Source organism: Drosophila persimilis, unplaced genomic scaffold (genome assembly GCF_003286085.1).
Source record: "Drosophila persimilis strain 14011-0111.01,24,50 unplaced genomic scaffold, DperRS2 tig00000663-arrow-arrow-pilon, whole genome shotgun sequence".
Classification (NCBI taxonomy): domain Eukaryota; kingdom Metazoa; phylum Arthropoda; class Insecta; order Diptera; family Drosophilidae; genus Drosophila; species Drosophila persimilis.
In genome coordinates, this window is record NW_020825331.1 from 264,779 (window position 1) to 288,899 (window position 24,121).

At 44.1% G+C, this 24,121-nt stretch overlaps 2 protein-coding genes across 4 annotated transcripts in view; both read right to left on the reverse strand.

Annotated features, from left to right (window-relative positions):
* Window positions 1-7,945: 7,945 nt before the first annotated feature.
* On the reverse strand, window positions 7,946-8,819 carry LOC6599315. Its single transcript, XM_026991304.1, has one exon. The coding sequence runs from the start codon at window positions 8,666-8,668 to the stop codon at window positions 8,438-8,440; it is 231 nt and encodes a 76-aa protein (XP_026847105.1). The 5' UTR covers window positions 8,669-8,819; the 3' UTR covers window positions 7,946-8,437.
* A 3,367-nt stretch (window positions 8,820-12,186) lies between these two features.
* LOC6599314 (mannosyl-oligosaccharide alpha-1,2-mannosidase IA) overlaps window positions 12,187-24,121 on the reverse strand; it is a 66,097-nt gene continuing 54,162 nt past the window's right edge. For all 3 annotated transcript variants that reach the window (XM_002024521.2, XM_026991298.1, XM_026991299.1), the window contains 5 exons: window positions 13,834-14,446; window positions 13,520-13,744; window positions 13,318-13,456; window positions 12,985-13,246; window positions 12,187-12,902 (listed from right to left, as the gene is read on the reverse strand). In XM_002024521.2, the coding sequence (XP_002024557.2) occupies window positions 12,756-12,902; window positions 12,985-13,246; window positions 13,318-13,456; window positions 13,520-13,744; window positions 13,834-14,446 (1,386 nt within the window). In that variant the 3' untranslated portion in view covers window positions 12,187-12,755. The remainder of the gene's footprint in view (window positions 12,903-12,984; window positions 13,247-13,317; window positions 13,457-13,519; window positions 13,745-13,833; window positions 14,447-24,121) is intronic.

A 24,121-nucleotide genomic window follows, 5' to 3' on the forward strand; every position in this document is an offset into this window, starting at 1 on the left:
CAGACGACGCTGGCAAAGACCCAAACGACACTGACCCGAACAAAAACGGCGCACGGCCGGGTCGGGCCGGGCCGGGCCGGGCCGGGCCGGGCCGGGCCGGGACGGGGACTATCCCAATTAGTCGTCGCTGCGTCGCCTTGCCTCTCGTCGCGTCGCGTCTTGTCTTTCTTGTGTTTTTTTTTTTTCTTCTTGGTTTTTTTTTTCTTTTTTTTCAGCGACTTGCGTCTGGCGATTATTAAGCTTTGGGAGAACCAAACCGTTTACCCGTTAGCATACCGTTTAACCGCTTCAACCGCTTCAAACGCGTGTAAGTATGTACATTCTCTCACACACACACACACACACACACGCACACACGCACAAACATATGGACAACATACGGCATACGACATTTGAGTGCATGCACAGTGGGTTGCAAGAGTGTGCGCACACACAATGAGCAAGGTTAGCATGCAGCAGCAGCAGCTGGATGGAGGTCGGCGGTGGAGGAGGAGGAGGAGGAGGAGGCTGGAGGGGTAAACTTGTTGAGCTCAGTGTAGCGCCACCACCCACCACCCACCACTCACTCACTCGCACACACACAAGGGCATTAACACCCACAGGCACACATACACAGGCGCACAGGCTCGTGTTAGCCTTGACTAGAACCCGCTTGAACCGTTTTACCCGCTTAACGGTTCACCCGTTGTCAGATTTATCTGCGGTTAAACACGGCACATCGTTGCACCGTACCCGTACAGTGGGTTGCAGCAGTGCACGCACACAAAACAACATTCGTTTCTTGTTTTTTTTTTCTTCGGCGTGTACGTGGTAGGGGGTGGTTGGAGGGGGGGAAGGGGCGGCGGGACTTATCATTCAACTAAAATTTTCTACAAGATAAAAACAAAAACAAACTATAACAAAAACAGAAACAGAAACAGAAAGGGAAACCAGGTAGGAAAATATGTTAGAAAAACTCAAGGAAAACATTAGCGGAAAGCAGAGCGACAGCGAGAAAGAGACAGAGAGATGGTGGAACGTGAAACGAAAACCAAATCTACGAGTACGTAACGGAACAGTCAACGGTATAACGGAATTTGCTTTCAACTAGGGGTTTCACACTAAAGGGCATATGTATGTACGGTGGCCGGGGCAGGGCAGGGCGGGGCGGGGCGGGGCGGGGCAGGACAGGGCAGGGGTTGCCAACACAACTACAAGACCAGAGATAAAGGCACAGATAGACAGAGAGACACAGAAAGTGATGGTGGTACGGGCAGGTGGGAACTAGGAGGGATGGCAGAGACAGAGAGAGAGAGAGAGAGAGAGAGAGAGAAAGACTTACTTCCTTACCTCAAAGTGTGTCTGATGTTGTTGTTGTTGTAACTGTTGTACTTTGTTACTGTTACTGTTGTTGTTGTTTATTTGTGGGTTTACGGATGTTCGTGTTTTTTGCTTAACGGTTTTTTCTCATTTCTTTCCTGTTATTTTCCTTGCCTTTCATTTCATTTCGTTTCGTTTCAATTCGTTTTCTTTTGTTTTATTTGATATATTCTCTATGGAGAGAGCACTTTCAAAAACCGTGCGCGTAACGCGAAAACCGCAGACCCGAAAGCCGAATCGAAATCGAATTCGTATCCGTTATAATACCGTTAGGTGAGTGCGTTGAGTGTCTTGTGTGTGTGTTTCATTCGAGAGAGACAGAGAGAGAGAGAGATAGAGAGAGAGAGCGAAACAGAGAGATATGGATAACAGATTTCAGAGAGAGAGAGAGAGAGAGAAATAGAGAGCGCGAGAGCAAAAGCGAGAAAGGGATCGATCGCCCTGGTTTACGAAGAATCTCTCTCGTTCTCTGCTGTTTTTGTTTTTTTTTTTTTTTTTTTGTTTTTTTAGCTTTGATTATATTTTGATTCCTTATTCGTTTACAATTGCAACTGTTATGCTGTATATATTTTTGTTTTTGTTGATGTTGAGATGTTGATGTTGTTATAGTTGTGGTGTTGAAAGACGGTACAATCAAAGAAGAGCAAAAGAAAGAAAGACAAAACACAAATCTTCAATTATTAGCACTGGAATTGGAACTAAATCTTAAGTATAGCTCGTTTCACGGGGAAAGCCAACAAAAGAGTGCCGCCCATCTGGCGAAATATTCAGAGATGGTCATCACTACTCCAAACGAACCAGCGATGGGCATCACTGTATATTTCTTTAAGACTCTTGAGCGAACATTTCTTGGCTTAACCCATTGAAAAAACATTGTTCTTTTCGTTTTATTTGTTGCTTAACAATTTCCACAGCTGCAGCTAAGAAAAATCATAGAAAACTCAATAGAAATCATTGATAAGAAAATGTTCTTACAATATTTACGTACTGCTACACAATCTACTCGTTTAATAGCTCGAAACAACTCTCTCTTTTTGTTTCGTGGCTCTGGCTCTAGGGTTTTGTTATTTTGAGGACTTTTTTTTTATTTATGTAGCTATCAGTTCCTAACTACAATCAAATGATATACATATAAGTGGGATATACATGGTAACATATTTACCTAAGTAATGCCAAAACGAAATGGGGAAATCATCTGCTAATGTCTGATTAGGTTACATAGGTAATACACGACAATATATAGAGAGATACATATATATATTTTTAGATATGTATGTTTTGAGAGGAGTCACTTATCAATAAACGTACCAAGACAAGGACACAGACATACAGACATATACGTACGTACAGATATATAGACTATATGTTATGTAGATATTATATGATATGGAAATTACGGATAGTACCAAAGATTTATAGAGAGGACTCATAGGATGGCCTAAGTCATACAGTGATTCACTATTACCAAAAAAGAAATAAGGAAAAACAACAAGTAGAAACTCGTTACCCAACGAAAATTCCAAACAGAATAGGAGGACAACTCGCTTCAGTCCCCTTCCCAAGCTACGGGGCACAGATCAACAGCGTAGCACATCTGGTGCTCAGTGCTGCCCATGCGGGGATTACCTAGTGCCCGTCGGGGAGGAGACTGCGGGCGACAATTGGCTATGGGACGATTTGCCGTTCATATATCGATCAATCAAATTACATAGACACCGATGGACAAACAACAAAAATGAAATTGGGGAGCAGGTTAGAGGAGGAGGAGGAGAAGTAGTAGTTCTTAGTATTTAGTAGTAGAAAGGGGCCAAAATGCTGCGCTCGCATGCGAAAACCGTAAAACTCACTTGAGGAACCGCCGCCAGCGCCCGGTGGCGGGTAAGAGAACCAAAATTGATGGGCCAGTTTGGTGTGGAGCCCAACCAATGGGCTTGCTGCAAGAAAAAGTTTGCTATATAATACATTTTATTGGGTTCTCAGGTTGCTAGTGGGTGAGTAGAGCGTTGAAGATCATGTGGACCAGACGCGTAAGCATTCGGAAGTTCAAAAGAGGTCTATCAGAGCGTTGGTTCCCTAGAAGGTATTAGAGATGATGTTCTACCATGTCACACTTTTTTTTAAACATCTTCTCACTAAAGATTCTCTCGCAAAAGACTGTCTCGCTAGACTTCATCTTGTGATAAAACCTCTCGTTGAAGATGGAACATCTCGCTGAAGATCTCTCTTTCAGTAAGCATTCGCTCACTGGTCCAATGGTCAAACCGCCTCAAGGCTACTCCGAAAAACCCCTAAAAAGACTCACCAGTAAATGAGTCTGTTGGTGTTGCGTCTCGATGTTTCAGTTGATCGTTAGTCCAGACGTCCAAGCACGTATCCAGGCATCGGTTGTGGCTATGTGATAATTTTTGTGAGGTTAGGTGACTTTTGCGGGTTAATCGGGAAATCAATCAATCGCTCAATCAATCATTTCAACGATTGGACTTCCGTTATGTGCGGTTCGTTTCTATTCGCTTGATTGTGGATAGAACGATTTGATCTGCTGGTCTAGTCTGGTCTGGTCTTGGACCCTGGCCTGGGGCACAAATGGGTTAACTGGCGAGAGAGAACCGAAAGACAAACAAATTAAAGTGGTATTCTCTGGCAAATTTGAGGCAACAACAGCACATCCAAAAGCTATCAAACTTACTGACTTTCCACTGTATATTCATGTGGCAAGTACTACCAACCACTTACACACACTCACACACACACACACACAGGATACTCAGGCACCCATGCCATACATGGGCGGCATATGCCACATATGTGGCATGGGGCACGGGGCAAGGGTCGCATACACTAGAAACCGCAAAATGCCGAATGTCTGTGGCTGTAGCAGGCAGGAATCTGGTTAACCATTACAAATCAAATGGAATTACATCAGAGACAGCGCCTGGCAATGCTACTAGGACCCACTCGTGGGTTAAGTGGATTCAATGGTTAATACGCGTTCCCCCGACAAGGCCCAAAGGCGGCCCAGAGATGAGGCACAGCTTTTATGCACCGAGGCCTGAACCATGTGAAAATGGGTCAAAAACGTGACTCTTCAGAGTCATATGGAATGGGGGGACACGGCCTCTTCAGCATGTGTTGGCATGTTTTATGGTTTTAAGGACCCAGATTTTAAAAAATTACACTGATTTTACTCAGCGGATTTGCTACAAAATGTACATACATGAATATTTAGAAAAATTTAGAAAACTAAGTGTTTCGGTTTCGATAATAGGGCCTCATATGCTACAAAAAATTCTATGAATATTTAAAGGAAGAAAGCTGGAAACGATAAGCTGTTTGGGGGTTGTCAGTTAAAAATATGAAAATATATCACTATATAGTATTAAAGGTTAAATAATTACAATAAAAGTCTATTTTATTTGAGGCGTTTGCCACAAAACAGCTTCGTGGAAGGAAAGATGTAATAAAAAATTGACAAAGATGTAAGGGACACTTTGAAAATCACTTAAGAATGGATGGGGGAGGTTTCAGCTTTAGAATTTTGAATAACTTCTACAAAAAAAAAAAAGGTGGAAACTGTTCACGGGGGCGGGCGGGCTCCTTCAATAAATTTGGGTCACTTTATTTGGCAAAGTTTTTGGCCTTTTCCGGGAACTTTTGGCCTCAAAGTTTTATCAATTTTATTGTTGTTGATTTTTGTTGAATTTCGTTTTTATTTTTGTTACCAGATTCCGCTTCATTTCCTGTTCTGTTCGCCCCCTTGGGGGGTCTCTTTTTCCTATTGGAAATACATTTTCGGTAGTGTGGGGTGTGGGGTGGGTGTCCTGGCTTATCTGCTACAACAACCATTATACAATTTTATTGCACACACACACAAACACACTCACACACCCATTTGCATGGGAGTGAACGAAAGAACATGCAAAAGAACAACATAAAAGAGAGAAGACTAGCTCAATCACACCCACATGCACACCCATTGTAGGAGAGAGGAAGGCCTGTTGCGACCACAGGAAGCACCGTTAACGCACACTAATTAGAGCCTGTTCTATTGACAGCCGTACATTACGGCACATGTGTGCATATATGCATGTGTTTTTGCTTCGCGCAATTTTGCATTCACCAGAACACACTCGCACACAGACACTCAGACACACACTGGAAAAAAAAGCAACAGCAGCACAAGCAGCGACAGCAGCAGCGCAATTACGTAGCTGCCAAAAGAAGAAGACGACGAATGCAAAGACAGCAAAAAAAAAACAAACGGCATATAATAATCGTGAAACAAGTACGAGAACGGGGGAGAGAGGGAGGGAGGGTGACAGAACAATTGGCACACGTCGCACTCTAAGTCTTTACCGTTACATACTGGTGTCGCTGGCTCTGCATCTGTGCTGCTGCTGCTGCTTGCAAACATTGCTTTCCCCGCACTGTTCCCACGCTATGGCAGTGGCTGCACCGCTACACACACACAGACACACAAAACACGCAAGAACCGGAGCAGGACAAATCAGGACACGTTTTGGTGCGTGGGAATAGCACAGAATAGCACAGAGTAGTACACAACATAGTAGTACAGAACAGTAGTACAGCAGCAGTGCACAACAGTGTAGAACAGAAAAGAACAGAGTAGAACACACTCACTCACACACACACACACACACACATGAAAAATACTCAACTCGGACTCTCGGGCGGCGGACCTCTCGAAGGCGGAGCCCTTGCAATTGCTGGCGACTGTGGCTGCTGCGCTTGACTATGCGACTGTGGCTGCTCCCATGTCCATGTCCTCGCTGCTGCCTCGGCTAGGCGCACTCACTGTCTTTTGAGTGGATGCGTGCCGTGGCGCTGGCGGCTCCTCTTTCTAGCACGAAGATGAAGATGCGACGGAGGAGCCGAAACCCAAACGCAAACGAAAACGAAACGGAGCGCTGGTGCCTAGAGCACATGACGCGAACGAACGAACGGCCGCAGCAGCAAACGAGCTTCCATAGAGAGAAAGAGAGCAAGAACGGCAGCCAGCCAGCGCAAAAGAGAGCCATGCTTTTTTTCGCAAGCTGTCAAACGAAAAAAGCTTTTCTAAAGCACAACGAACGGCCAAACAGCTTGTTTGCCACTCGAACAGGATGATGGAAATGGAGAGTGGGAGAGTGACGAGCAAAAGAGAGCAGAGAGAAAGATCGAGCACTTTATTACCGCAGAGAGACTAGCAGACATACAGTGTGACAATGATGTCTTCGCCCAACAGGCGCTTTTCACTGATTTGTGCGTTTCTAAATATAAATCTAGCTGATTTAAGATAATTTATTATGCTGCACAACTATTTACTGTTTATTTACTCTCGTTTAATTATTAACTCTCTAATAAATATGACCAATTAATCTTTGAAATGCGTAGCACTGTAGAAACCTAAAGCCACTCCTTGCTATTAATTCTACCAGCTTGAACAGGGATATGAAGGAAATAATATATGTAAATATCTTTTAGCAATATTACCATTCGAATGCCCGCCACTGTTTGCGTGTACATGTTTGTTTGCACATACACAGTATCTGCCTCTGCATTCATATCTTTATGTGTCAGTGATGGTGTGTGTGTGTTTTGGGGGCACGTTTCCCACACCCCCAGATAACGATATCTTCATATATGAAGAACGCCTTAAGAGCAACAATAGAATTATTAATAAGTCAGAAATACGCAACATATTAACCCATCAATTGAATATTGAAATGTGTCACATTTAATATGCAGCTAATTTTAGTTATTGAAAACCAAACCCGGATGAGGGGAGGGGACAAGCAGGAACACGAAATGCTTGAGTGTAAATTGTGTGATTTTTTCGTTGACTTTCAGTCTCTCTCATTACGCGATAAGCCTTTATATATAGTACAGACTGGTACACACATGTCGTACAGTCGATCGTATGCTAACGCAATTTTCATCTACTTACATACATACATATGTATGTATGTATGTAGGGCACTCTTTTTTAAGATGGATCAGGTAGGGGCTCAAGGAACATTCTCCATAAAAAGGAATCAAAATCTTTGCATGCGCTAAAAAAATTCAACGGAGTTTTCTTTCTCCTCTCCACCCTTTCCATCCCAGCCGATCCCATGCGCTCTTCGCTTTCGCTTTCCTTTTTACTCTCCACCGCGTTCCAGCCGTTTGTTGGTCGTATCGGCTCTCTCTCATCGCTGGCAAAGAAGCGGCACGAACGTGCCAGAACGAACCACCAAAATTCAAGCCGCGCTGGTCTGTCCGCCCCTGCTTATCGCACCTTTGTTTGTACAGTTTGACCTTGAGAAATTGATAAAAACAGAAACGAAACGATCGGCTGAGAGCGAAACTGAAGAAGAAAACAAACAACAAAGTCAGAGTTGAGGCCCGAAAATAATAAGGAGAAACAACAAAAACTGTGCCGCACAGCTAGAACACACACACAAGCACACAGTGGCTACGTGTGGAACTGGTTTTGATACCCTTTCGGAGAGCACTATTATTTGGATCAAATGTTTTACCAAATGCTAGGAACAATGGATATGCAAGAGTATCAAAAGTCTCGGCCCCCGTCGAATAAAGCAATCTCCTCTTGCTTTAAATGCGTCGTGCGTTTTATTCGTGCTTATTAAGATCCATATGTGTAAAATCGTATAAATTGTAGTCTTTAGCTCTAAATACAAAATGCTTGAATTAAAGCGGAAATTGGCACACAAATCGAGTAAAAATAGAAACAAAAAAACAATCTGCTTAAGCTTAAACAAAAAAACTCAGTTTTCCCATTTGTTCTGTTAATTAAGTTTCCCCAAGTGCACTTCTAGTGACGCTGCACCGCTGCCAGCGTCTTCTCCAGCAGAGCAGAACTTTCGAGTTCAGAAGCAGAAGCAGAACCAGCAGCAGCGGAGGGCGCTACCTCCGTTCCTCCAGTGTCACATTGGGAGCGTCTGAAGTGGATGATGATTATGATGCCGTTGAAGGTGGATTGTGGTTAGCAGTGGATGTTGGATGGTGGATTGTGGGTGGCTCGAAGGTGAGCCGCGCCGCGCCGACCCGGTCCGGTCCGGTGCGGTGCATTGCCCTCCAGCTAGTCCCGGTCGGAGCTGTTGCCCCCCTCCTTGCCGCTCGCCTTGCACTGCAGACAGTACCGATAGGAAACTGGCTCCGGTGGTTTGTTCACCGCAGCGGAGCCATTGGCGGCGGCAGCGGCTCCTCCCATGGAATCGAACGGATTGGCCTTGGTGTCCACCGGGCTGATGGGGAAATGCTGCCAGTGGGGGCACGGCATCTGCTTGGGCGGATGGATGGGGAAGGGCATTCTGCTGGCACTTGCACTAGCAAAAAATAAACACTGTCCCTCGAAGATCAGGGGTTGGGTTTCCTTCAGATGCAGTTTGAGCCGGGAGCACTGTGGTTGCTTCAATTGGAGTTTTTGCTGGCGCTCTCCTCGAACACTCGAAACGAACTGTGCGGTTTGCTCGAAGCGACGCCGCCATTCGCATCAACGACCAAAACAAAAACGAAACGCAGCGCAACGCCCAGCTTCGGGAGTCGACCTGCAGATACCCTGAACGCATGAGCGCACAACTGCGGTTTCCGGAAAATCTACCAAACAAAACTCACTCTCTCTCTCTGTCTCTCTGCAACGCTAGGGTAGCGGAGCAGCCAGACAACAAAAGCACACAGAGAGAACCAAGCAGGCAGCTGTGCTTGGTGTCGGGTCTGGTTTGGTGGGCTCGTCCAAGGTGTGTGATTGATAAGGTGGGTGATACCGTTCTCCCTAGTTTCTCCATTCTTTCTGCCACTTCTTGTCTCCGGTTCTGGTGTGCCCACGCACTACATACAAATTGGAAGCCTTCGCAACATGGCATCACCTTACATCAAATGCATCTTGCCTTGGTCTAGCCAACAAAGGAGCAACAACAACCCAACACCAAAGAAAAACACAAAGATAGCCAGAGAGCGAGCGAACGAGCGAAAGAGTGAGGCAATTGAGAGACCGGTGTGCTGTCCGTTCTCCCTCTGTTTGCCTTAGTGCGAGCGATTTTTGTTGCAAATCTTTGGGTAGCGTGGGCGTGAAATGTGGGGGGTGGCGGGGTGGTGTTAGTGCAGTCCGTTTGCTCCGTTTTATGTTTGTGCTTTGTTCCCGTTTGCATTCCCGTTTTGGCATTCTCCATTCCGGGACCCCATTGCCACTCAAAGAGCTCTGTTGATGCTTACAGTTGGACTTTGCCCGGCAGTTGGAGAGAGGTTTGGTTGGAATTGAGTGGAGTGGTGTAAAGTGGCGCGGAATGGATAGGGGGGCAGGGTGAATGACTGTCTGCCGGACTCTCTTTCCGGGTTCTCGAATGCTTGGCGCATGTTGTTAACCTCATATTCCTTTGTGGCTTGCCTTTTGTGCGAAGTTTGTTCATTAAGTATACGCACACTTGAGCATACATATAGCTGAAGCACGCACTGACTATATACGTACACTGTACATCATCTATGTATGTACATACATACATATATGGGTTGGCGGCTCATTAATTGAGCACGCGAATAACTTTGATTGCCCCTTATAAGTATGTACGTGTGTTCCAAGCGGATCCATTGATTGTGGGTTAGTTAAAGTTAGACAAGCAATTGATAAATTATCATTGAATGTGGAGATAAATAACAACATTTGATTGCATAACCAGAAATGATTGCACTTTCAGAGATTCTGAACCAAGGAAGACAAAGATTCCTTAAGGGCAAATAAGTACATCAGAGAGTTCTCTTTTTACGATCTTTTCATCTAGGCATCTCTCTTAAGCTGTGCTCTTAATATCGGTACAAAATACCAAAACGATAGCCCCAACAACAGATAAACCAAAAGCTGTATAAGGTTTCAATGCATATTCAAGACCTTGAGGAAAACTATCTATGGTGTGATATTAAATTTACTTAATTTTATCACTTGATATTTATCTATTTATGTAGCCAATGCAATGGGTAGCAAACCTGTGGCAAAAACAATGAGTATCAGTATTAAGTTAATCATTAGATCTTTATTAAACTTATGCTTTAATCCAAATACAATTGTAACCTCCAGCAGTCGATTAGCTGCGAATATATGCAATCCGTTCATGGTCATGCATTTACATATTGCCATTTGCATCTTCATGTATGCTATATCGTATCATCATATCAATTCGATACATATGCACACACATAAATCATGCATCATTAGATCTATATGTGTATATATCATAATACACATGTGTTAAATCGCATCAATTCTAATTTGATCTAAACAAAAAAAAAAAAACTGGTGTAAAGTCTACCATTATATTATAGTTAATTTAAATAGTTTTATTTATTTTACTTGTGATTTGTATCCTTTACTATCTTTTAATGTTGTCATTTACACTTTTCTTGGATTCTTAATTTTTCTTTTTTTTATGTTAAATTATTTTTTTACTTGTTATTTTCTAAAGGTTTTTACATTTGTGTGTTTCTGTATGGTTCTTTTGCTTTTTCTCGATATTATTTATCTTGAACTATTTTTAGTTACTAATTAGCTGTCAAATATCAAAAGGGTAAGAACAACATTTAAAGAATATATTTTGGAAATTAACCTTTTAGTTTTGTCATTCGTTTTCAATTTTATTTGTTACTTTGTTTTTTATTTATATTTTGTTATATTTTCATTCAATTTGGTGTCTTCATTTTCATAAACTGTCATGATTTAATCCTCCTTAGTTTTAATCATTACGTTTGGTGTTTTTTCTTTTAATCGGTTGTTATTTCTGTTAAGATTCGATTCTTTTAAATTTATTCTTTTAAAGCTCGTTTTTCAACATTGAAAATTTACATTTAGTTATTACGTTTAGTTTATTATTTCACCTTTCGATTAAAATTAGTGTTTTTTTCAGTTGATATTTTCTTGATTTTCTTTTTAATTTATGCTTTTGGATTAATCTAATCTTGCCCTAAAATTGTTTTTTTTTGTTATTGTTTATAGTTTATTCTTCTGCGATTGTTGCGATATATTATTTTTTAATGAAATTAAATGTTGTCTGTTTAAATCACCGGCACGAAAAAAAAGTCCTAATCAAAAACACCTACCATGTGTTTGTGTGTGTGGGTTGCTTAGACCTATGATTACGATTACAATTATTAATGATGATTAAGATTATAAAAACCTTTACATTTTGTTTGAAAATTATGTTACCACTCTTACCGCTCGTGCCTTTGTATAATTAGTTTACTTTAACAATTGCCTACGTGTTATTTGATTTAATTAAATACAAACAGAGATGTATACATATATATATTATATTTAATTTACGACTCTATTCGTTTGATGTTCTGGATTTAAGGTATTTTGCGTTAAATTGTTGCCCTCATAAAGTAAGCTAGTTTCTATATCATATTTCTAAACATATTCCGTATATATTTAGGCTAAAAATAAACACTAGGTATTAAATATATGTTAAAATATATTTAGATTTAGATTTCTATTTATATTTATATTTTTACATATATAAATATCAATTCGATTTTCTTATGCTCCATATTTATTTTCATCCAGAGACGGCCTTCATTTTGCGAGTGAAAGTGAAATATTTACAAAACAAAGTTTGGAAATTAGAGCAAGAGTTTTCATCCAAGAAATGCCTGCACTCGTATGTTACATTAGCAATCGAAAAGATATAGTCATAGATCGCGAATTGCGTGTAGAATGATTGAGAGTTAGATACGTTAGATTACTTTCACTAGTCTGTCTAGTTCTAGTTCTAGTTAGTTGGTTGCTTGGAGAGAAAGAGCCTTGAGTACGCAAGGAAAATTAGAATAATTAGAACACCTGAGTTTAACATTTACATATATATATATCTCATATATGTATATCATACATATATCGTCTTAGATATCAATTTGTAATATCAAGTGTAGTTTTTGTTTACGTCTACATCATCGTTTATCATTCATCATTCATCAGCTTCGTCTTGAGATGGAAAGTTTTGGGGTCCTGGGGTCCTGGGGTCCTGGGGTTTGAGGCCCCCTGTCAAATTGTGTCTGAAGACAGCTACAATTAACTACGATACATGTATATCCCTCCGCACAAGACGCGGATACAATAATTTAGCTTGATAAATATGTTACATTGAAAGTTTCTCGTTTGTTTTTTGTGTGCGGTTTGCCCGTGTGCCTGCTAGAGATAACATTTTCATTTTCATTTTCGTTTCCTTTCTTTTGTTTTGCCCTATGTAATTGGGGTTGTCATTACGTTGTAAACTAGCTTAAAACTTAAACAAAAAACAAAAAAAAAGAAGTGATTTATATACCTATATACTACGTACATATATAGTGTATATAAAGAGCTAAGTAAAGTGCATTGCTATAGACAAGAGAAGCAGCTGCCAGTAGTGTCGGGCCTCTTATGAGGCATTCGAGACGGGCAGCGTGACGGGCGCCTGCCGGTAGTACTGGTTGGCCCCCTTGATGGGCAGCGGATGCGCCTCCGTGTTGAACACCCATTCGTCCAGCGGCAGTACCGAGTCATCCGAGAACAGCAAGTATAGATACTACATTCATGCATCGCACAAGAGAAGAGATAATCAATTGTTAGAGCCTCATCGTTTGGGTGTGTATTTGCTCAGGTCAAACCTTTAGTGTTTCGGCCAGGAAGAAGCTCTGCTGCACATCATCCTTCTGGGGCTCCGGCTGGTAGACATTACGCAGGCCGCAATAGCCATGGGGCGTGCGGCAGTGCTTCTCCAGGGCCAGCACCGCCTCCCAGCCCCAGTCGCGATACTTCTGGTCGTGCGTGAGCCGCCACAGCACAAAGTAGCTCTCAAAGGTCTCCGGACGCAGTATATAGTACTTCTCCTGGGACCGGAGTGCCCGGGCCTCCACAGCATCGCTAAAGCTGAAGGAGAGGAAGAGAAAGAGAACTGTCAGAACGCTGTCGGGATGCTTAAACAGGATTGATGGCCATACCGGAATGCCTCGGGTCCCAGTTGTGTGGGCGCTCGAATGTAGCTCTCGTGGCAAGTGTTTGTGATGCCCTTGCCCACCTCCATGTACTTGTCCCTGTGCTCGTTCTGGCGCGTGGCAGCCCCCAGGGCAAACAGGCCGCCTGTTGGTGGACAAAAGAGAGTTTGAAATGCGGGGATCTTCGAGAAAGGCAACTGAAACTCACCCGAAAAGCAGGCCAAGTGATCCATCTTGTGCTCCAAACGATCAAACTTGAGATCGGACACATACGTCAGGCCATTGGGACTGGTGCGCACCATCTTGTCCATGATGGCCACCATTGCCTCGTCGTACATCTCGCGCGCCTCCTCGTCCGTCTGTCCCGATTGGAGCCAGGCCTTCAGCAAGTACTCGTAGTAGCTGTCCCCCAACGCGCCCAGCGACATGTGAACTGCAACAAAGAAACGATCACAGATCAGACCACTCCAGAGACTCCACTCCGCACTCCGTACTCCACACTGCGCACTCCACTCGACTTACGTTGTCCCCATTTGCCTGTCTTCGGATTGAGGAAGTTGGGATACAGCCCCTTTGGCTTCTCGATTTCCTTGAGCACCTGACGGATGGTCTGGACCCGTTCGCGGTACAACGGATTGCCGGTGATGTCGCTCAGATAGGCAAACTCCAGATGGAGGGTACCGAACTCCGATAGGATCGAGCTGCCGCCCGATGCCCAGCCATAGTTCTTGGCCATGCCCGACTTTGTGTTGACCAGGGCATAGGGTATGCCCGTGGGCGTCTGGAAGGCGGGCAGCAGCTTGTCGGCCACATGCTGTGCCTTCTCCTTGTACAGCGGATCCCCGGTGAAGGCGTACAGGGTCAGCATGCCGCCCACGAACCGGATGTTCGTCTCGAACACGCTCAGCTCAGCACTGATGTTGTCCAGCGAGAACTTGCGCTCGATCCAGTCACGCCCCTCCCGGTACTCGTTCTCCAGCCCCATAATGTACAGCGTATCCAGGCCATCGACGATTGTCGCTCCCAGATCGTACGAGCCGAATATGCTGCCCGAATGCGGCCGCTGTGACAGCGGACGCAGCTCGTTCTTGCCCCACGCATACAGTTTGTAGTTGTGCCAGGCATGCTCCATCATCTGCAACAACAAAAAAAGGGGAAATTACACATTAACAAATGGATTTTATATTGGAATTAAGGCCTCTAATGGGAACTCCCCCTTGGACGGTCAAGTGTCCAAGACGTCTTCCTGTTCTTTCAGTTAGATCTACGAATCCTTGGCAGATCGGCTGTGTCTTAAGTCTCTTCAGGGCTCTATTACAACACTTTATTAATCGTACAAATAAGCGTAGCAACAATGCTACTAAATACTGCCATTAAATTATTGACTCATTATGGAGAATCTCTTAGCTTTTGAGCCAGATACAGATTACAGACGAAGACTGGATTTCCTTCACTTTTATATATAGTCCTTCTCCTCCTTCAAATCGCTGCCCATGTCAGTGGCGACATTTCCCGTGGAGCAGGAAGCAGGCCTTTCCCTCGTTTCCCTTGGGCTTCCCAGCTGCTTGATTTTGTTCTGTTTTAGTGGAAGGCTCGGCTCCTCCATCAGTTGGGCTTCGAACATTGCCGGCTCGGTCTTCCTTTTTGAGAGGGTGGACACAGTAGTAGGTGCCGCTCTGTGGCAGGAGCCTCCTTTGTGGCCCTAAGGGTGATACGCTCCTGAGTAGCTATCGTTTTGGCCACCAGCTGCATTACTGCCTCACAGGAGATGGCTTTTCCGAACTTTTCAATTGGGAAAAGTGTATAGATCACAGATTCTTCTGTTGAGTGTTGCAGTTGCACGAGCGAGCCTGTGTGTAGCTCCATAAAAACATATCAATGTTTTCAGTCTTTCTTTCAGTCGAAGCAAATTTGTGCCTTTCTTCGTTTCCAACACAGAGGAAGCCCTCGGAGAGCACTGCCATGGCCATAATCCGGCCGCATCTCTTCTTCTTTAGGCTTTTGCAGGCGGCGGCTCTTTGGCTATTTTGCATTTCGCCATTTACTCGCATCCGTTGCCACACACACAGTTGCACAGTGGCTTGGTGGGGCCTCCCAGAACATAATTTGGCATTGCATACTTTCGAGAGTCCTCCTTCGCCCTCTCTCTATCGCTCTCTCCTCTCATGCTTCCTGCTTTCACTGTCGTTTTTTTTTAGTACAAAATTAAATTACGACCTCACGACAAAGCACTCAACACGGACCATGCACTCTGCACGTTCTCTCTCTCCCTCCATATTTTTTGTTTTTTATGAGAGAAGGCAAATGGAGCTGGACAGCGAAAGGAGAGCAGGGTCTGGAGTGTGTGTCTGTGTGTGTGTGTGTGTGTGTGAGGGGCTTGCCCGTGTAGAGCAAATATTAACAATTTTCCCGGTAATTAATTAAAGTCCAACGCGTTGACATAACCCCCAACTATGACCCCAACCCATAACCACCCCCAGCCCACACTTAACCCCATAAATCCCAGTTGAATGGTTAGGGCCAAGTCTTTAAGCTTTCTTGGCCTGTCCCGCTCCTTGGGCATGAAAATCTTGTTCTCCCAAGGGCTCAAGGCCGGGTTTCCGATTGCACTGCGTGTGGGCGGAGATTCATTTACATTTACATTTACATTTACATTAATTGAGTAATTTTTGCTTCAGATATGTGCCGAGTGTGTGGCATAACATCACGAAACTTCAGGAAAATGTCGCCTTTCGCTTATGGGAAATTTGTACAGCAAAAGGTATTTCACTTGGAAAAAACCCAGAGATCACAATTAAGAGCTATGATTGACCTGTGACCTCTGTGGGTATGAAAATAGTACAGTTTAGAACAGGTTAAACCTTACTTAATAATTTTGTTTTTTAAATAATTATTATAATAAAATTATAGTAAAAATAATACAAATAATTTTTCCAGCTCTTTGCAACGTAGAGGTGTCCATAGAGAGCATATTTTTCATTGATTAATGACGAGTCGAAAGGGGTTCATAGTCTATTGTTTCTTCCTGTCCATAGATCACTTTGATAACTTTCTTGGATGTCCATCTCTCTCTCTCTCTTCTGCATCCCCGAAACGTTGAGGACTCATTCCGTATAGCAAATATTATTGAGAGAATTCGACTGAAACGCTCGGCACTGACAACATTCAACCGAAGAGGCACGAATGGAATTGCAAGACTTGCAGATTGGGGGATTAATAGACCTGTGCAGGTGTTTTTCTCTCATTTCGTAATATTATTGTTGCACGGGGCAATAATTTACCAACGTCTGTTCTCCTGAAGTTTCTCCTTATTATTAACTACTATAAAATCACAAATACGTGATTATCAATCTATGGATAGGCCCAGGCCCTATCTTTCAACAAAAGGAATCTTAATTGCAAACAGAACAAAAAATATAAGACTTATTGATGCCTCAACATCAACTTGCAACCATTACCAGAACCATTTAGTTTTTGCCTGCTTTATAAATAGCTTTGTTGCTAAATGCAACCTCAAATTGTTCTTGGAAATAATTGGTCAACAACACAGTGGCAGCAACACTTCTCTTTTTCGTGCAAACAGCTGACGCAGCGGATGTTAAGCATAACAGAGGCTACTGGGTATTTTGTTCATTCCTTCATCGTCCCTTACATAACCATTGGCAATCGCATTCGCATTCATTTGAATTCCCTCCAAAACCTAATTAGCGAACATTTTATTTACAAATCCAACTCTTATCGGACACGAGAGTGAACACAGGACCACAGTCAAAACAACCGATGGCCTTGGACATGACCTTTCGAGTCCACAAGCGCCACAGAACTACAGAACCCCTGACCCTAAAAGCTGCAGCCAATGTGAGGGCCGAGAGCCTGAAACGGGTCAGTCAGTCAGTGATTCGTGAGTGGATTGTGGTAGAGGATGGGATGGGCTGGTGATGGGATGACTGAGAGTAGCCTCGCTGTCAAGTGAATTAAAAGTCGAAAATGTTTACAGTCAGCTGAAAAACACATTCTATGCATTAAAACGACTGTCAGAACGAGACATGGCAATGAAAAAGTTGTTGGTACATATCTCAGAGAGAAGGAGGTCTCAACACGTGTGCATTGAGTCGTTTCTTAAGCCCAAAATTGGACATTAATCGATCATAGTGAATCCTTTGGTAACGCTTTAATCGATCATCGTGTGCATTGTATCCCCTCTGAAGCTACAAAATGATATTTAATCGCTTCACATAAAGCTATTGAGAGCTCAAATTGGCAATTTCATCGATCATAAAGAGACTGTCATCGATTGTTAAACTGCGATGAATCGTTAATCGTTCTGCAGATCAAAATTGGGCTTTAATCGATTATCATGGGCGTGGAATCCCGTTTAATCGATATCAGTAAAGTCTTTAGTGCTGCAATAGTATCGATGGTATCGATGTTATCGCTGGTATCTCTGTGTAAACTACGTTACGATCCATAGATCCAACGATTTCTTATCGTTTTTGCTATCGTGTTGCTTTTCTAACCCATTCGCTTAATCCACGTTCTCTTTGCGATCTTTCCGTTGCTTCTACTCCTTAAAAAGATCTTTTCGTATGGCTTTGACCATTACTCTCCACATATTCCTGCTATGCTCTCCGTCATGTCCTTGGTATTTTCATTACAAACATCAGCATCATCGTTTGCATTTGCCTTTCGAAGCATAATTACCCAACTCTCATCGGACACTCTCCGTACAGGACCACAGGCAAAACAACATTTATCCCGAGACATGACCTTTTGTAGCCCACAGAGCCCCAACCAAAAACCAATGGCAATGCCAATGCCAATGCCCAGGCCCTGGGCCTACTAAACGGCTTAGTGAGTGGGTAAGAGTCGGGACGAGGAAGAGTGAGCCCCCCCCCCCTGTCAAGTGAATTAAAAGTCGAAAATGTTTACAGGCCGCAAAAACACTTTAAACGGATTACAACTACTGTCAGAATCCAGGACATGCCTCCGCCTGCCACCGTTGAAGGGGGCAGATGGAACATGGATGATGGGCGATGGGTAGGCAGACAGAGGAGGGCAGGGCAAAGGTCAGAAGGCGGCGGATTGGAACAAAGTTTTGTACATTTCGGTCGGCTTTGGCTTCGGCTTCTGCTACTTTCCTTGCTGCGATTTAATGAGCCACAACACCCAGATTGATGGGCATACCAGAGGGAATGCTAAAAAAGAAGCGGCGGCACAAGCGCGCCAGACCAGAATGGAGAAACGAAACGAAAAGACAGGCAACAGGATTGTGTACAGCAGTCTTCAATTCATTTTGACAGAATTATGAGCTCTGTTGTAGCGCTGTCCAATAGTTTCATTGCTGGCTTTTCACGCAAATAAATTGTGACAGATTTCCGTGATATTTGGGGTTTTTATTGGCTGCCTGTGGTCAAGTTGAAGGCCTTACGGCGTCACTCAGCGTATATTCGGCTTAGAGCAGCAATGAAGCCCTGCATGAATCATAGCTTTGCCCGCACTCATGCCCCTTCAAAGGCCGCCCTTCGATCGTTTCAGAATCCATCCGTCCGTCAAAAAACATGCTACTATTCGAGTGTACAAGGATCTGCCTCCAGTATACCTAGTGCTTGATCCCAGACAGGATCCAATGTCCATCCGAAAGAAGGCTGATCTGCCAGAGGAGGGTCTTCTACCCACTCTGCTCCTGGCTCTCCATCCGATTGCTGGAGCTCCTGCTACCACGTCCCTTCTGCCCACGTCCTCGCACCTCGATGCTGAACATTCGCTGCTGAGGATGAAGCCCTTTACGTGGTTTCCCCTGCCGCGGCCTCTCCCCTTCTTTTACCAACGAGTACACGCATTACCATTTAATTAAGACTAAAGATGTATTTATAAACAGGCTCTGGTTGGTTTTTGGTCCTTGGTTTCAAAGGTTTCATTACTTTTTGGGCTTCAAGATGGGCGTCCTGAGATGGAGGCACCCGCAGGCTTTGCGGCTAATCTCAAGGGGTACGCTGGCCCTGATCTAGATTGATGGAATTTCCTGCACTTCCCCGGGGTCTCGGGGACAGCTGTATGTCTTAAATTTCTTCTCCAGAAACCATTAGGAATAATAATCACAACAAAAAAAAAGCCCCTAATAGAGAAGCGTATTTTGTTTTTGGATTCTCGGCCAAGGCAGGGCCCTTGGGTTGCCTGATTGCCGATGGAGTCCCATAGATAAGCTCTGTGGGGATCATCATCATCACTCAGACTCAGACTCTCTCTCTCTATAGCCCCTCAGTGGTTTCGGTTGTTTGGTGGCCTCAGGTCCTCACAAGCTGCTCGAATCTCTATTCAAGTGGAAATGTTTAAATATTCAATTGACGGACAAAGCCTATTCAGTGACGTGGCTGGGGGGCTCTTAAAGCGATCACTAAGCCCCCGATAAACAGCAGTCTCTCAATCATCAATTCTGACTTATTTACGGTTGGAAATTGGTTGACTGATTGATTGAATAATTTCGCCCCTTGTTTCTTGTTTCGAAGGAATCTCACTCGAAGGAGTGTGGGGTGTGGCGTGTGGCGTGTGGCGTGCGGCGTCCGTGGGGTGTGGCCTGTGGCGTGTTTGCAGGAGAGATGCCTGTTTACATGTCTTCATTAAACATAATGTTATATCCTGGCAATGTGCAAACGTCGCAGAATATATGTACGTGCCACAGGAGCACCAGGAGAATGTCCCCCACGCTCGTTGCAGCATTCATTGTAGATGAGTGGGGCCCTACATATATGGCCATGTTTGAACATCGTTTCCGCAATGGAATGTGTGCCTATGTAACAGAAGAGCAGTCGAGAACATAACACAGAAACAGCAGAGAGAGAGAGAGAGAGGGAGAGGGAGAGGGAGAGGGGGGGGGGGGGGGGGACACTCGTCATGTGTCACAATGTTGTCCACATACCAGACAGTCACCAGGTGGCAGCCACCAGCAATCGCATGGCACAAGACACCGAAGCGAAAATTTATGCTCCGCCACGAAAATTGAAGCCCTCCAGAGAGACCACTCCCCACCCCCCACTCCCCAGTTCCCAGTCCAAGGCTCCTCTATGCCCACTCGTTGCTAGGGGAAACTCTGTATACCCTTTATTCGCCAAGGGAGTGGCTTCCCCGGGCCCCAGGAAGTGATCTTTTGCACTCCTTAACGTTAAAGTTTCACCATCTTTGAGCTGTAGAAAAACTAATAGGGGTATAGGACACTCATGGGATCTGTGAGAGTGAAATTAAGGTACTTTTGTATCTTTACTTCTCCGAGGACGAGCCTCTATCACCCATCCTTCGATCAGTGGCCGTACATTCGGCATTATTCTAGGACGGCAGTACATTTATGGTCTGTAAGGGGTTCTATGACAGTAAAAACTATGTTTTTCCAAGTTTTGTTTGGGATTGTCCCTCATTTATGACCTTTATGATCCTCTACTCCCCTTGAAGGGAACTCCAAACAAAATAGATTGGTTTTTGGCAGATCTTAAATGGGTTTCAATCGGGTTACATATTTCGAAGGGTAGTACTACTCGTCTAGTATTCTGGAGCGTGGAGGCATGCCACAAAATGTTGGCACTCGCTGGAATTGTTTTTCGTCAGCCAGCGGCACGTGACTTTCGTCATTGAATTCATTTCATTTCATTTCATTTCGTGTCGTGTCGTGTCGTGTTTTCTTCTTTCTTTTTGTTTGCCCTTAAAAAGGCATTTGTTCAGGAGAGAAGAAGCTGGAGAGAGCTGAAGAGAGCTGGAGAGAGCCGAGGAGAGATATCTCCACTTTGCTGCCGCTGCTTTCTCCTACCCTTTCTCCGAGCTTCTTTAATGGCAGGCGCCTGAGGGCCAGGCGATTTACGAGCGCAATCTTTACAGCCAAAAAATGAAAAGTTGAAATTGCTTCCACAATGAGAGTGAGAGGGCGAGAGAAATTAAGCAGAAAGGGAGAGTGGAAGGCAGGGAAATAGAAGGATATTTGTGTGTGTGTGTGTGTGTGTGTGGGTTACGAAAGGACTTGCATCGGTGGCTTTCCATAATTGAATAATCCAGAAATATGTACAGCTCCCATGCAACTTTCGGTTGAAACTTTTTCCCCCGTCTCTTCAGTGGCACACAAAGAAAAGTGAGATAAAAAAACACCCAACAATGCCAACTAAATACCAACAAAATACCGAAAAAAAAAATACTACCATAAAGGAGAAACTTCCTTCGGCAGCAGAAGAACAAACGCAGCACAAAAGTTTAACCAAAAAAAAAATCCAGTCAGAGGCCAAAGAAAAATAATTCGCTTAAGGCCATAAAATAATGCAAAAGACGGCGCTGTTACGCCGTCAAGCAATCTAGTTTTCGTTTGCTTTTCCAGCCCCCTTTCTGTGGGGAATATCTCAACGCAAATCGGAGGGAATTTAGATGCGCATCTACGCCCCGGAATACCCCTTAATCGACTGTCAACATCTTTTTGAGGTTTCTGTCTAAATTAATGTTTAAATCAGCATTTGGCTCTTTGGAAGATTCCTCTCTATTTATAGGAATTTCCCCGAATAACATAATGAATATTGAAAGACCGTTGGACACTCAAGGGCTGCCCAAACGATTTTCTATTCAATGGATCTTCCTGATGGATTTCTGGAGTTGCAAATTGTGAGAATAACGGACACGAATAAGCGTATGAGGCATGGGAAAGGAGCTGCAGACTTAAGGACGTATTCGAAACCGAAAAGAACAGAAAGATCAGATATTTCTGACTGATAATGTTTAAATCTCTATGAAAGATTAATCGTCCATAGTTTCGAAAACTTTTTGGGAATCTATGGAGTATTTGTGGATATACTTTACATTTTTTTCAAAAAACCAATATAATGTCCAACTTTTATGGACTACAGGGTATGTGGAGGGGGGCTATAAGAGGCGGCTGGTGGAGGGAGTGGAAAAACAATCCAACTATTTGCATTAAGGTGCCCTTCGGCTGCTGTGACTGTGTGGGCGCGTGGGTGTGGCCTCTGCAATAACAAAATATGAGCTCAACTTTTACGAAAGACCAAATAAAGAGTTTAGGCAGAGAGCAGGGAGAGAGAGACAGAGAGAGAGAGAGAGAGAGAGTGTGGGAGAGAGGGAGAGACAGTAAAAGAGTCAACGATTAAGAAATATTTAAATGCAACTGCAGAGAGAGGGAGCGAGTGAAAGAGAGACAGAACGGGACAGGGAACGTCTGAATTTATAATCGTTACTCGCTCGCTCTGTCTCGCTCTCGCTCGCTTCTCGCCGCCAGAGAGCGAGTGAAATTCTTCGTGGTTCTAATAATGATCCGATATGATTCATATTCGGCAATCTGGTAGATATGGTCAATCACTAGGATTTTGCGATTCCGATTTTGTTCTCGTATTTTGTCGTCCCCCTATACTCTTGGAGTAGAAAGGGGAAACCCCTTTTGTTTCCTACCGCTCCTCTTCTCTTTATGGTCCTTTCTTCATCGCCAGGTTCTCCTCTTCAATGTAGGATTCCTTCTCTTAGTTTTCCCCTTCCTCTTGCCCTCTCTCTACTCCTGGCCTCTCCCTCCATCTCCTGTTTCTCCTGTTTTGCTGTGCCTGTTAATCCCTTTCGTCTGATGATACTCCATTAATTTTTCCAGCTATTTTCTTGCTGGCTCTTCATTCCACAATCGTTTATCGCCATTAACCTAGTCGCCGCCCCACTCCTCTTTGTTTTTTTTGCATTGCCATTCCATGGCTGAAACTGTTAACCCCTTGGCGACCCTGTGCTATTGACAATGAAACCGCTCAAAGCGCACAAAATGCTGCACGAATGCCAACACGCACACTCGCATACACACAGCGATCCAATGTCCATTTGGGGGACACAAAAGAATGGATGGAACACAGGAACTGGGTTAAAGTCAAGCCAGACGACAGAAGAGCTCTCATTTCTTTGTTTCTGTTTGCTGTCCATTGGTTTTGCACCACATGCTACCACGATCCATGGCCCATGTCAAAGCCATTTGATGGCTGCACAGTGGTCTGGTCGTAGCTCAAAAGCTAGGCTTTCTTGGAGATCTAGATGGACTTTTTGTACAAAAAACTATGCCACTATTACGGCCATGAAAATGGGCCAATCCTTTGGAAAATTGATTCACAATTAAATGTCCAAGCTGTTCCGACACTTTTTCAAAGCCAGCTTTCCTTCTTTCCATCCTGTCGTGCCACTGTGCGTGGTCTGTGTGTGTCTGTGTCTCTTGTCGCCGGTTCCATCGACTGGCTATTGACCATTTTTGACGGCCTGCTGAATTGGTCAATGTTACGCAGAGCTTCCCTCAGTCCCAGTCACAGTCCCTTTCTCCCTTCAACCTCTGCTCTTCCACTCTTGCTTTCACCTCAGCAGCTTTTGGCTTTTCAATGCTTTCGCTCCTCTTCGATTTCGAATTCGATTCCATTTTCCTCGCCCTCCCCCCCCTCGACATGGCTTTTCCTCTTTTACTCGTTGTAATTTGAATGGTCGGTGGTCGGTGGTCGATGGTCGATGGTCGGTGTGTGGCATTGGCTGGCACAAGGAATTAGCAGAAACGAACAAATGGCTGAACACAATTCGATTATTAGCTGCCGACATGTGTATAGCACGAGAACCAAAACAAGCGAAAGAAATGCGGCAGAAAAGCTGAGGGCGAGAATCGCCCTTGAATGGGCCGAAGGGGAGGGGCTTGGGATGGGATGGGATACCCTTCAGTGTTAATCTTTTCAAGAGCAAACTATTATTATGATGTTTTGGTTTTGGCATTCTGCTGCACAGAAAGTAGGCCGCAAAGTGTCCAAGAAGTCCTTTCGTAGAGTGT